The sequence below is a fragment of the Larimichthys crocea genome, chromosome XII (assembly GCF_000972845.2).
Source record: "Larimichthys crocea isolate SSNF chromosome XII, L_crocea_2.0, whole genome shotgun sequence".
NCBI classification, from domain to species: domain Eukaryota; kingdom Metazoa; phylum Chordata; class Actinopteri; family Sciaenidae; genus Larimichthys; species Larimichthys crocea.
This window is the reverse complement of record NC_040022.1, coordinates 23,286,971-23,301,450: the sequence shown is the minus strand read 5'-3', so window position 1 is coordinate 23,301,450 and position 14,480 is coordinate 23,286,971. Positions and strand designations below refer to the sequence as shown.

Below are 14,480 nucleotides of genomic sequence, written 5' to 3'. Positions count from 1 at the left end.
TGCTTCACACGATGTACTTTTAAAAACAGGCCTAGAAATCAACTTAATATATTATTATGATATAAATCCATCAATTATCTGGAGGTTTATTATTTTATCAGAGTCATGGTGGGGCTGGAGTCTATCCCAGCTGACACTGGATGACATAAATTGCCAGATCATCACTGGGCTGACACATAGAGACAAACAATCGCACTCACATTTACACCAACTGGCAATTTAGTGTCAGCAATTAACCTGCATGTCTTTGGACTGTGGGAGAAAGCCGGAGCACTGCAGAAAAACCAAACCACAGAAAGGCCCCAGCTGAGGTTCGAACCAGCAACCTTCTGGCTGTGGGTGCTAACCACTGCACCCATGATATGAACATGCAAACACACTCTGAAATCAGAAGGAGCCAGGGGATCTAATCTCTAACTCAACAGTGCTGCCATGTTAGTGCATTATGAGCATTTGGTCACTCTTATTTTGAAAGTAATCCAGCTTCTTTTCCGGTGTTTCTCTGCTCACCTGTGTGGACTTGACACAGCCACAAACTGCTGTGCTGCTCATTATTTCTCCCTCTCGTCACATGCTTGCCGCTTCAGCTGCTCCAGTCCATCTCCCATGGAGGTTTTCAATGGTGGAGCCCCCAACCACTACCCCCACTACTTCCACCCCCACCCTGGACCTCCATCCTGCCTTTATCCTGGTGCACGTTGTGAGCCGGTGGCAGTGATCTGTGGCAATGTTGTCACTATTTGCACTGCTTTCCCAAAAACTGTTACCTCTGCAGCAGACAAGCAGGAGCAGAGCATGGCAGCCATGACACTTCTGACCAGGTAGTCATAAAGCTGCTGCTGGTCTGAAATATTACCAGACAATGGAGAGGCAACCCCCACCCCCCATCTCCATCCAATAACAGAGCTAGGTCTCATTTTATGCGATAATCCAGTGATCTGGGGGTGTTAATCAACACTTTATTGTCTGCAAATCCTGCTGCAACATGAAGGAGACACTGGGAACCAACAACCACTCACGTTTTACACATATTCAGCATGGGATTGTCCTCTTACTGCCTCGTTGCCCCCCTCCTCACTTTCCCTTTCACACACTCAAATGCATAAACACATGCAAAGTGAGATGACATGCGGGCTCTGGGCAGTAAAGAGGCGTATCATATGGAGTGGCAGCTGAGGATGTGAGACTAATCTGACAGGTGCAGGCTGGGAGAGTGACAGCATGGGAAGAGGGGGTGGAGGTGGAGGAGGGTTAACTGCTTGAAAGAGGACGACTGAGGAGATTAATGGTTCTCTCACTTTATCAACAGACAGCCATCATCACCGTCCACGTTCTCATCATCTTTGTTATCAGCAGTGAGAGACTGTGTACAGAAAAGCCAATCAATTACACTGTCACACAAAACTAATCACAATGAATGGATTTGTGAGAACACCTCACAACAGTGTATTTAAGGTGTGCGTTTACAGTTAGATATTGAAAGTGGAACTGGGGAGATAAATTCGACCCATTTGTTTTGGTGTGAGTATGAGGTTTTTAGCAACACTGTGTAGAAGTTGGTATTTTTTGCAATTTATGGCCCCATGCTGTGTATGTGCTTTTGTTACCTAACATCAAGCAAGGTCAACAACCTAAGACATAGCAGCTAGCTAATATTACATACCAATCCAACACAAGAAGTCCAGTTCAGTCAACGCCTACAAGTTAGTCCCAGATTTAAGCCTGTCCAGCTCCGGTTCTGGCACAACACTGGCTCCGCTCCCCCATCAGCGATCTCCTGGGCTGATTTTCAATATGCAGTTTGAAAGGATTTATGCGCCTGAATATTTCTTGGCCAGACAACCAATAGAGACTCCAGGAAGTTACTGGTCCTGATGTAGAAATTGTCCGACACATGACGCTCTGTAGAACCGTGTAAAATGAAACAAACATACACTGTTAAGCATTAGAATTGCTGCTTAGCTGATTTAGTCACCTTTGGACAAATCAGCTGTTTCCAGTCTTTATGCTAAGCTAAGATCATCAATCTACTTACTAACTAAAGAAAACAAAGAAGCACATTTCCCAAAATGTTGAAATCTCCCCTTAATCTCATCTACTTATACACATATTAACTTCATTGATATCAATTAGCAAATACACAAACAAAACAACTGTAACAAACACATCTTTTGGTCACTGGTGGAGCAGCAGTGCTGTAACAACATGTGTGCATGGGGTCATGTTTGTATTCATATCTATGGTGCCACCATCAGATAAAAACAGCCAGTGGAGAACTCCCGCTTTAGTATTTATAGAGGGTGACAAGGTAACTCTGTATCAGTAAGATCATGTGTGGCACTCAGTCACAGACTAATATAGCTTTACAGGCAGACAGTACACTAAGTTTGGCTCTGCCTGGTGAGTTATTGTCCTTTAATGAGAAAAGCACATGCTCTAAAAGTGTCATATGGTTACAGGAACAACAGCGTCACAGACATTGTCTGTCAGATTTCCTTTTGGTTTATTTACTACATATATTGTACTGTATCTAAAGTTTTCACGTCTCTCTTTCCTTCAGTGTTTATCTCTACATTTGCAACCTCCACATGGTTTTATCTCTGTTTATTCTTATTCTAACACCTCATTACAAGCCTCCTTTCTGACCAAAGGTTGCCTAACCCTGTCTCAGCTTTACACAGTGAACCACAGAAGTGACAGCAGGGTGGCTGACATACAGGCCCGTGTGCTGCATCTGTTTCCAGTGACAAGCATCAGGACGAGAGCCTATGACCTCACAGGATGTATAAACTATGACAGGATGCAGGTGTCCAAAAATTAAGAGGAAGAGTGTCTAAATTTAAAGAGCACTTCCAGACACACATCTCATTTTTAACTGACTGCAATATATCTTACAGGGGTGTAAAGTGGACGTTTGTTGAGGACAAAAGGTCGGCTGAACAATGAATTAGTGTATACATTCTACAAATGCTGACATTTATCATTTCAAAAAATAAAAATAGCCGCCGCCATGGTGGATGTACTGCTTCTTTCGTCTCCCGGCTAATCTAAAAATCGGCGTGGAGACGTGGCAGACCCGAAGATATTTGTCTTGTGTTCTGAAACAAATTTTAAAAATAACTTATGTAACACTGCTTGGAGACTATTTGAAGGTTCTTAACTGAGTGAAATGACCTGTAAGTATCTGTGGCAGTCGTGATAAGAGCTGTCTGAATTCTTTAAGGAATTTTAAGGAAAGGAGCTTCAGTGCTTCCTCTCTTATCTCCTTTCACGGAGGATACACTGGCCCATCCTTAACGAAAGGAAAGGAGATAATGCCGTTCCACAAAAAGCAACACAACATTCGGCCATGCACAACCAGACATTAGAAAAACCAACAAGCGTTGACATGATATAAAAACTTTGATCATGAAGTCTGATGTTACTCTACAGGCCTTTAGTTTATCAGTACAGAGTGAAGTCTGTTACAGACAAACAGACACTTGTCTCTTCTCTGAAAAGTGTCTTCACTGCGCTGCAATCTTATAAACTAATGAACTGATCAGGGCTCGTCCATCTGCTGTATCTCCCTCTTTATCTCCTGCATTAGTTCTGCTGTTGACTGTGGAGCTGCTTTGACTTTCAGAGGTGTTCAAGTTTGCTGTCTGCTGTAGTGAAAAACTTCCTCAAGATGTTGTAAAATGTTCTTATCCTGGCCAATTTAAGGTATAAAACATCAATATTGCACATCATTTAGTTTGACGGTTAATACCTTTTATTTATATATCCTGCATGAAAGCACAGGGAGAAGTAATTCAGGACAAGGGAGTTTGTTAGTAAAGATGCATTATGGGAAGCGCAGGATCCTGTTTCTGGAGCTTTACGCAAAATACTACAGAGTAAAAGTCAAGATATCTCGACCTGTGCTGCTTTGATTTGGGCCACATGTCTTTTGTAAGTCCCATAAATCACTAAAGTGCCCTTTAACAAAACACTTTATTTAACAGTGACGGTGCACATTACTAAGCATTGCTGTAAATGTTGGCTAAAAGGCAGTTTTTGAATTTAATTTACCTTTTTGCTCTGTAGTGAAAATCCTGACTTTGTGACTTGAGGTAATGAAGGTAGTATGTTTAGGGGGATAATCCTGACCTCATCTGTTCATCACGGTGATTTAAGCCCTCCGGCGCTCACTGGCTGCTCAGAATACAATAAAACCTGCAGAGGTCATGACCTTTCAAAGTAGCTAGCCCCACAGAAGGAGGGTAGATATTAAAGGTCATCTGAACGTGACCATGTCAGATCCCCTAAAAACAACCTATATGTAAATTTGCAAGACAGCACATATGCACAGAAGCTCTCCCACATATATTTCTTGCACAGACACAGCGGTCTTATCTGTCCACTTCAAAGACCACCACATGGACCGTAGCATACTCAGTGAGCCTCGGAGACCTTTCTGTCAGCTCTTCAGGTTTCTCATTGGCTCTGAACACGGTTTAACCCTTGAAAGGTCAGGGTGAGGTCAGTGGAATAAAGGCAGCTCCAGGATTTACCTTCCTCCTCTATCATCCAATCACCGTGTGCGCATGCTTAAAGTGACATATTGTTTTTAAAGCCCGTCTCAAGGCAGGTGGATAAAAGAGGCTCGTTTTATCAGCAGAACAGAAATGTCACCTAACACAGAATAGATGGAGGTGGAATACAGGAAAGTCACTGAAGATCAGATGAAGTCAGACTTTTATTTATCAGCAGGGATGTCGGTTTGTCTCACTTGATGTGGAGTCAAATTTAGACACAGAGCATGATTTGAGGTTCGGTGATTTGTAGCCAAGATAGCATGTGTGTCGGGGACCTGTCAGCCAATTCACTGCTTTGGACTTGACTGAAATATCTCTACAACTATAAAATGGATCACCATCAAAGTTGGTACACCCATTTACGTCCCCCTCATGATAAATTTTAATAATTGTGGTGATGTCTGAAAAACCTCTCATTATTACAACTTGGCTGCATTCATTTCCTGGTAGTCAAACCAAAATAAACCTAATAAAACCTAATAAATAAATATCCTAAATTGGCAACGTTTGTTGTGTTACATAACTGTTAGACTGGATAAAAGCGTGTATTGGATTTATTCGCTTGTATATGTCAATTCCTAAAGGCTTTGCAGCTGTGTTACAGCATGTTTGTTGTCACATCTGTAGATATTTTCTTTCTCAGGGACGATATTGTAGTTGAAATTACAGATATTTCGAATTACAGATCAGAGGCTGGCATTTTTTTCCAACTAGCACTAATTAGCATCATAGTTACACGCGAAACTATGGCGGTGAACATGGTAAACATTATAGCTGCTAAACAACAGCATCCCAGTGTCAGAATATTAGCCTAAACTAAGTAACACCTCACAGAGGAGATAGCATAGCTGTAGACCTTTAGGCTTGTTTCCCAACTCATATCAGAGAGAAATTAGACTACAGCTGAGTTATATAAAAGCCTCTTTCTTTCTCCTCTAGCCACTTCATCCCAGTCCAATGCCCAACCTCTTGAGGTCTTGTGTTACATCCACTCTGCTGCACAATTACCCGACCAAGTGGAAACTGCTGTGTCTGGCATGGGGCAAGATTTTGAGACGTTGTGGGGTGGACAGGAGAAGCTTTGCCACCCAATGTGACCGTGGAGTCCTGGAGGGAGAAAAGATTGGGGACATGGATTTTGGGAAGGGGGATTATTGGACAAGATCATAGGCATGCCTTTACTATAGTGCAGTACACACTACACTTCAACTTAGTCAATCTGTCATTGACATTCAGACATACTACTGACCCCATAGTGGAATCAGACACCACACAGACAGATAATCCCTCTCAAAGTCTGGCATTTGATGTTGCCCAAAGACTCACAAGACACAAATAAGCATGTATGTGTGATGTATACGTGCGTGCACGTACACCCAGGGTAGGGAGGATTTGCGGCCACAGCATGTGTCTGTTTTTTTAGTGAGTTTGGGGAGAGTGAAGGATTATTGATTTAGTAGGACACTGGCCAGATGTACCCAAACTCCTGACACAGAGTGGTAAACTACATTCAAGATGTACTATATCAACACTACGGAGCAATCGTGTCCATTTGATTTGTGTAGAGTAAAAGCTTTGGCATTGAGTGCTTTCACTTCCCTCCATCGGTAATGGCCTTGCTAATGTATCTCTCCAAGGCCTTTTCATTCATGTCTTATAAAGCATAGGTCCATCAATCCGTCGGCACAATGACTGACTTCTTCTTTGTGTCAACATCGCAAATTCCAGGTCTCTTGGTCTGTCCCATCCTGCTCTTAATCCATAAGCTATTTCTATCTCTTCATCTCAGCTCTTTGCTTTCTCAGCTTGTCAAACATCTCTCACTCTGCCCCTCTCGGCATTCACATCACGTTCCCGTCACCCTTTATGCTCAGATTTTAGGTTTGTGTCAGGGAGTAAAAACAAACCGATACAGTAACTTGTTTGATATTTAAGTGAGACATTGAACAGGACTTAAACAGAGCCTTAATTTAGCAACAGAGCAAAACAGATGAAGTTTATGTTTAGCTGCTCAGTGTGTGTTTTTGTGCAACTATGTGTATATGTAAGCTTGAGCATATAAATGGAGCTGGCAGGACCAGAGAGCAGGACCAGACTCAGGAAGGAAGGAGCTCCACTCAAATTAATCTCCACTGGATGGCCCAGTAAAGGAGCAGAGCCATTTTTGGGAGCAAGGAGCCATCTCCTAGGTGAGTACCATGGCAACAACCAACGTGGGCCCCAGCTTTCAGGGCTGTCCTTTTCAAGCGCCCGATCAAAAGTGGCAGGCCAGGTTTTTTGTTATGTGGCGTCTCTTACTCCCTCTCTTGCCCATTCTTCTGCCTCTGCTTTTCTCTGCCTGCATGACATGGTCCTTGTTCACCAGGGAGGTTGTGAGAAGACTGCAGAGGGAAAGTGTGGGAAAATGTTGCCAGACAACACAGGGGGAAATGTGACAGTGAGGGCAAGCTAATATGGTCAGGCACAAAAAAGGAAATATATGACTAGTTAAGATGGATTGTCAGAGCAATGTTTGTGTCATTTGAGAGCACTGTTGCATCAAACTTTTGAGAACTACAGATTTATGCTTTTCTGTTAAAGAAGAGCCTCTAAATTTAAATCACCGTCAAACTGGAATAACTTGCCTAACTTGCTCAAACAATTTCAGTGAAATGACGGAAGAAAAATGGAAAAAAGTGAAGCATGGATGCAGTTCATAGTGCACATAAAAGGTTTGTAAGATCCCATTTCCCCAGTATTCATTCTCCTTTATCCATTCAGCAAACAGAGTTAATTTATGTACACAGGAATGGCAGTGGTGGAAGGCCTTTTGTTTGAGAAATCAGATGTCAGGTTCAGAATCTCTGAGACCAACTTGTTTCCAAAAAGTCTTAACATATGGGCACAACTAAAAAACTGTGAACATGGTTTGCTGAAACCAATCCACCCTCCCTCCAGGAAGACTGCTGAGACCCGTTGAATGTGGATTTCTGGTTGTATATTGCTTGTTTCAAATGTCTTGTTTCAAAACAACACATTGTTTTTGAATTTGTATTCATCACTATCTTTGCATGTTAGCAGCATGGTCCTCCATTGATCCACCACTTTTTGATCCAGATCCTGACATTCATGTTCCCCAGAGGATGAATCCACCTGACTTTGGCGATGCCCTGACCTTTTCTGTTGTGTCACCATGAGGTTGACATTTGTGTTCTTGAGAGAAACAACTACTACATAGATAGGTTCATGTTCCACAAACTCTGGGATGAATCACTTTACTGTTTATCTAGCACCGTCATCGTGACATTAGTTAGTTGATTCAATGCACTGCTTTGCTATAGAGTCACCAGCAACTGTTTTCTCTCACTTTGGAAGCTTACTGGTTTCATCACTAATGACAATAATTTACTTAATGTGGCCTAATAATATAGCTTAACATATCGAATATCTACTCAATATATCTTGTAGGTTCATGATTGTGATACTGAATAAACATAAAACTGTAATACTACTGAAATACTACCGTGTACTTCATCCAAAAACAACGACAGCTCTGGTGTCAAGTGTGGTATTACGAGTTTATTACATTTATATAACAGTGATTACCTGGACTGTCACAATGCATATCACCCAGTACAGTAGTCGCTAGAAATAACACCAGCTAAAGGTAAGGTATGTCCAAGTCACAAAACACACGCTGAATATTTTACTGCATCTCTTGCTGCCTCTGACCCTCAGGTTGGGAGATACGTACAAGAAGTTGTTATTTTAAGTGAACAGAGAGCCACCTAGTGGATAAAAGCGGAAGTCTACAGACACAAGGAAACAATCTTAGATTGAGGCTATATGGTTGTTGCGATGGCTATTATTAAATAACAAACTAATGAAGAGAAGGAGCTACAAGTGCACAATGAGTGTTTATCTGATTCCCTGTGTTTAGAAGTTATTCACCTGGATTATCTTATATTTTCCATAACCAATAACCTCCATGTTCTCCATGACTACTACACCTAACGTGAATTCATGATCTGCCGCAGCCAGCCAAGGTAGCGGGACACTTTCTGGAAGATGTAGCCTTTAGTGCAGTCGGCCCCTGATGGCTGGCTGACCACCCCGGTGAGGAAGAACACGTTATTGTACGTGGTGAGCAGGGGGCTGCCGGAGCTCAAGCTGCAGTCGGCGTTGGTTCGGCTGGAGGTGCAGCCCATTTTATTGGTGATCAGGTTGGGGTGAGACATCAGACACTGAGGCAGTTTGTCATACGCCAGTTCGTTAAGCATGAGCGGACCCTGGAAAGAAGATACCGCCTTGGATTCTTTCCAGCCAGTGATCATGGCCGGGTGCTCACCTACCATCAGGATGTTCTCTGCAAAGTCTTTTTCTGGCAGACATGCAGCAACCACATCCTTCTTATAAATGATGCGGTCACGGAGTTCAATCACAGCCAGGTCATTTTCAGGGCGACCTTCCACATAGCGCGGGTGGATATGAACTATCTTTACAAACAGGCTCTGCTCTCCGTCTTCATAGCTGGTTCTGCGCTTGCCTGAGGAGGTGGAGGTAAGACAAAATAATCAGGATGATGGTGTATCGCAACCACATGCACACATACTGACAGAACTAATATCCAACTATTTTAATAATCAAATAATTGATTGTTTTGGTAAAAAATGACAAAAAAATGTTGGCTGTAGCTTCTCAAATGTGAAGATTTAGAAATGATAACAGGCATCACCACTTTATAGACAAATAATGAATCAATGAGTTGAAAAAAACAATCAGGACATTAAGTGATAATGGAAATTTTAGATGCAGGTGGGTCCTTGGACTTGTTTTATGTGCTCAGAAATGTATTTGAATGATCGTTGTGTTTTGTCTACTCACCGACGCCAACCTGGAACTGGGTGTATTTGTTGGCACACTGAGCTGAGGTCAAGACCAGATTCGTCTTCAGAATGACTCCGCTGCAGAAACCTGTGGACTCTGAACTCTTCAGGAGAGCCTGCAAAGAACACAACATGCATCCAAATGACAAGCAGCAATCAGACTTACCTGTAATTATGACCTGTAATGTGTCACATTATGTGTGTGTGTGAGTGTGTGTGTGCATGTTCCTACCTGCCAGGGACACTCTGTAGGACTACAGCTAAGTCCTTCAAAGTTGCTGCGCTGGTTGCTCAACAGTCTCTCACTCCACCGACTCAGACTGCTCAACTTACCACAGGGCAATGGGACTACGAGAAGAACGTGAGATGGTTTGATTACTCATCTAATTAGATTTAATTTTCTTCTTATTAAAAGGGATAAAAATGGTGCCTCAGTCATCCTCCCTAACCAGTTATCTCTCCTATGTTTAACCATGAGTTGACCTAACCAATGCTCTAAGTCCAACCAGGGCGAGAGGTGCTACTCAGAACATCATATTATATTCAAAGGCTTTGACACAAGACCTACAACAGCAAAAGGACGGGGGACAAAGTAAACCAACTTGCGGTGTGTCTTACAGACTGTGTGTTTTTAGCAGTGCCAAGTTGCTGAAGACCAGGCACTGAAGGCTAAACAGGTTATGATGGGGCTGAAATAACATTTGGTTTAGCATTATGCTGTTTAATGTCCTGCAGCTGACGAGCTAATTGGCTAGATCGTCTGCAAACTGATGCTGATGCACTTTTCCCCGTCAAATGTTTGTTTGGTGGCTCAAAGACTCTTCAAACCAAAATGAAAATAGTAAATAGTAAAAATGCATTTTAATGTCACTTTAATATTGGGAACAGACGTACCTGCAGGCTCACACTTTTTCCTGTCCGTACTGCTGAGCTTCCATCCAGTGGCGCAGGAGCACTCGTAGGACCCGTAACCTGGTTTACAGAACTGAGAGCATCCTTTTTGCAGGGGGCACAGAGTCTCGTCTGTATCGAGGGAACAGAAAGAGAAGTCTGCAACACTGACACACCAAAGTAGAAGTGAATGAATAATGACGACGCCTCACCTTTCTCACAGTGGACCCCTGAGAAACCTGCCTTGCAGACGCAGTCGTAGCCTCCCACACTGTCCAAACACATGGCTCCATTCTTGCAGGGCTTCTCCACACACTGGTCTCCGTCTAAACACAGACAACAAGCCGGTGAGAGAATGTTATGTACTACTACTGAATGTTCACTAATGGGAAATCATTTTATCACAGCACTTACCGACATAGACAGCCCAGAAGATATCCTGTAAGAGAACATATGCATGATAAGTGCACAGATGAGGCGACACAATGGCATCACTGACAGAGTAAATTCATGAAATGCGGGCTGACTGAAATAGACAAATCAAGGAAGAGGTCGTTTAAGAAATTAAGGAGGGTGTTTGCAATAAAATCCTGTAGCTCACCGTGCGGTACGAGTCCTGGAAGACACTCCTGGCCTGCTCGTAGGTGCACACTTTCTCCATGCAAACCTGCTCCAGGCTGGCAGGCGGGTTACTGACGCCGGTGTTCCTCTTCTGACGGGAGATCACTGAACTCGCCTGCTGCTTGTCCAAGAACACTGGAGGAAGAGAACAGTTCATGTCTCAGCTGATTCATCCGTAACAGACTGAACTACAGACTTCAGTATGAACTCATCTGCTCGCACGGATTCAGCTGCTTGAACATGAGCAGGTCTTCTGTGATTAACAACAACAGGTTTTGAGAGTTTGTAAAATTCATTTGTTTACTATTTCATAGCATTAGAAAATGAATACTTTAGCAGGTACTTTTACAGGTTTTACTGATTTTTTATTTATTGAGTGGTTGATTGTCAGAAAGATAAGCAGCAGCAATTTTGATAACTAAGACTTATCTCTTGCTTTTTAATGTAATATGCCTAAAATTCTCTATGTCCAGTGTCCCAAATGTGACTCTTTGATGCTTTTCTCTGTTTTACTTCATTATCTTTTGGTTTTAAAACAAATAGCTAGTGTCCTATATTGGTTGATAAATAAATAAACAAGGTAGTAATCATCATAAAGATGTCAAGCAAACAATATTAATCTTTCCTATCCGACAACAGAACTAAACTTTACCAAATATGCAGCATCTCATCCACTGAGACTAAAGGTCCTACTGTATTTCATAACTCTGCCACCCTAAAGCTCTAAAAAACACAGCATCCACTTTTCTTTTCTGACTCGTCATACTCAGCATGGTGCCATCTTGACCACATTTTCTCTTTGGCTTTTGTAACACCTTTTAGCACCTCTGCAGACTTCTCTGGCTCAATGACGACCCTCTCACCTGTCTGAGGGGTCTGAATGGCTGCCACAACCCCCGACAGCAGACACAGCAGAGCGGCAGATGTTGTCGAGGAGCCCATGGTGACACTAAAAAGCGTGATCTGAGTCAAGTTGACGGTGCAGCAGTGATCAACGTGTACTCCTTCAAACAAGACAAGTACATTACAGATATGAGAATTGGAAAAAATAAAATAGGTAAGCAGCTGGGGAGGATGCATTAACGGTTACCTCATCAATGTGTCTTAATCTGAAGGGGGATGACATTTTCTACTACTATGCAGTGTACGTGTATGTGCGCTGTATATTTACAGCATAAATAGACACCATAATTTATATATATTTACTACATGTCTAAAATGACTATGCAATTCAATAATAAAGCATAGTTTGATCATTTAGCTTGTGATTTTGTATATTCTCGTTAATAATGCTATGATAATGATATGGAAAACATGTATTATATTACAAAAGAAATACTGAAACAAAGACAGACTGTACAGAGGAGCAATCAGGAGAACACAGTGTGCAGGAATGTGTGTGTGCAGGTGTTTTATCATACAGGAATGGTGTCAGTAACACTCCTACTCCAAAGTGACTCCCACACGAATGTATCTTTCAAGGTCTCATCAGCAAGTTCCCCTGTTGGAGAGTTAAATCTCTGTCCTTGATTTAAAAAAAACCCACTTTGTACCAACATTTCTGCAAAACATCTGACACATGTAGTTACTCATCCTCAGTTCCCAATTGCTGAAATGTATTAGGAGGTTATAAACGTGGCTAAGTCCTTATTATGGTGATGTTGTGAGGAGCCTGTGGATGACCTCATACCAACACCAGTGAGTGAGCAGTTTTCCTGCTGCCGTGCTGCCATGTTGGTGGGCCTTATAAACAATTTATAAACAAACACTAAATGCCTCTTAGATAACCTAATGTACGTTTTCGGCAGCTCAGCAGTTCACAGTGTGCTTATTTCAGGTTAGAGAGCATGCACTGCGTTTACTCCATGTGATGTTAAAAAAAAACAAAGGAGCACACAGGGAAGGCGAGAATAACCATCAGGATGCTGCGCTTCTACGTCCAAGACGCACAAAACAGCCGCAGATGCGCCACTGTTTTCAGGGTGCGTCACTCCAGCAGATCAACATGAGTCAGAATAACATTACATAATAACAACAACAACAACAAACAGTACCTACCGCTCCGGACAGGATGAAGATTCTGGTCCTGAAACAGCCTCCCGGACGGATCGGGCCTATTGATCCAACATAACGGGTGATGACCACATCCTGCTCACCCACCCACTTCTCGCTGTTTACTGCTTGTAATGACAGAAATGAGCCATTAGGTGGCGCTGTAAGACAGAGCTGACCGTCAAGTGTGCAGTTCAGGATGTTGCCCTGCAGGATCAGCAGCTTAAAGAGCACTACAAAATAAAAAAAAAATAAAAAAATAAAAAGCAATAGCACAGTGTTTAAATAAAAAATGTAGTTTACTACATTTTACTGCATCTTATCCGGCGGGGTACACCCTGAAGTCATCAGACCTACAAATACACAATAAAACATACTGAAAAGATCAGAAGTAAAAATACTTAGAATGCCAGTTTCCAAATATAATATAATATAATCTAATATAATATAATATAATATATCGGATTATATTTACAGATGCTTGAGATCAGTAAAGGTTATCTTAATATATAATATTGCATATTAGTAATTATTTCTTGATTATATTATGTATTATTAAGTTATAAAATAAATGTAGTTGAGTAAGAAGTATATTATTATTATATGTTCTTTCATTGTACTGTATGAGTATAAAATAGCATGAAATGGAAATACTATTACTACTTACTCTTACTTTTCTGCAAGGGACAGAAGATAATTCAATTTTATTTTATTTTTACAGCACTAAATCATAACAGAAGTGATCTCATGACACTTTATATATAGATCAAGAGCAAGCACTCAGCGACGCTGGCAGGGAAAAATGTACGTACGATAAGATAAAATAAGATAAGATACAAGACAAGAGAAGGCAAGACAATGTAAGACAAGATAAGTATTTCCATTTTCTGCTTCTACCCCTCGAACAAATATAAAAATATTCTACTTATTATTTTACAGTTTGTTTAGTTCGTTGATATAAAACCATGATATATTCAGGTTGTAAAATACATTTCATTGTTAAATATTAAATCAGTGTAACATTTTTCACTTGTGACCTCAGCAGCTTCTCGTTGGGGCTCCTTGACATGTTTTAGATTTCTATTAGTTATTAGCAATTCAACCAAAAAAATGTATTCTCCCTCCAAACCTTTCAGGTGCTTTCATTTTGGTTTCAAGGTTAGATATTACACAAAGAGAGTGAGAAACACTGCACTAAACTACCTAAGAGTATATAAAGCAGTTAAAGTCACCTCGAGCAGCTATAACAGTAAAACGCTGCATTAATGCATCAATAATTTATCAAGTAATTTATAAGTCTGAGAACATTTAGATGAGAATACTTCTGATTGATAGGATTTAAATGCAGGACTTCTACTTGTAACAGAGTATTTTTTACATTGTAGTATTTGTACTTTTACTTGAATCTGAGCACTTCTTCCACTAGTGTCCAAACTACAAATGAAGTTGTGAGGTAGGATGCACTTTAAAGGCCACTCAAACATCACCTGTA

At 41.4% G+C, this 14,480-nt stretch overlaps 1 protein-coding gene across 3 annotated transcripts; it reads right to left on the bottom strand.

The window, feature by feature from the left end:
• Positions 1-8,097: 8,097 nt before the first annotated feature.
• Positions 8,098-13,116, bottom strand: proza (protein Z, vitamin K-dependent plasma glycoprotein a). 3 transcript variants are annotated; one of them, XM_019253226.2, is made up of 10 exons: positions 12,995-13,113; positions 12,358-12,461; positions 11,800-11,940; positions 10,917-11,071; positions 10,730-10,754; positions 10,528-10,641; positions 10,319-10,447; positions 9,657-9,772; positions 9,423-9,540; positions 8,098-9,084 (listed from the first exon to the last, which is right to left on the bottom strand). In XM_019253226.2, the coding sequence occupies exons 3-10, from the start codon at positions 11,876-11,878 to the stop codon at positions 8,549-8,551; spliced, it is 1,272 nt and encodes a 423-aa protein (XP_019108771.2). In that variant the 5' UTR covers positions 11,879-11,940; positions 12,358-12,461; positions 12,995-13,113; the 3' UTR covers positions 8,098-8,548. The 3 variants fall into 3 exon arrangements, with proteins under 3 accessions (XP_019108771.2, XP_010737707.3, XP_019108772.2); XM_010739405.3 differs by lacking the exon at positions 12,358-12,461 and having other exon boundaries at positions 12,995-13,116; XM_019253227.2 differs by lacking the exon at positions 12,358-12,461 and having other exon boundaries at positions 12,991-13,113.
• Between the last annotated feature and the right edge of the window lie 1,364 nt (positions 13,117-14,480).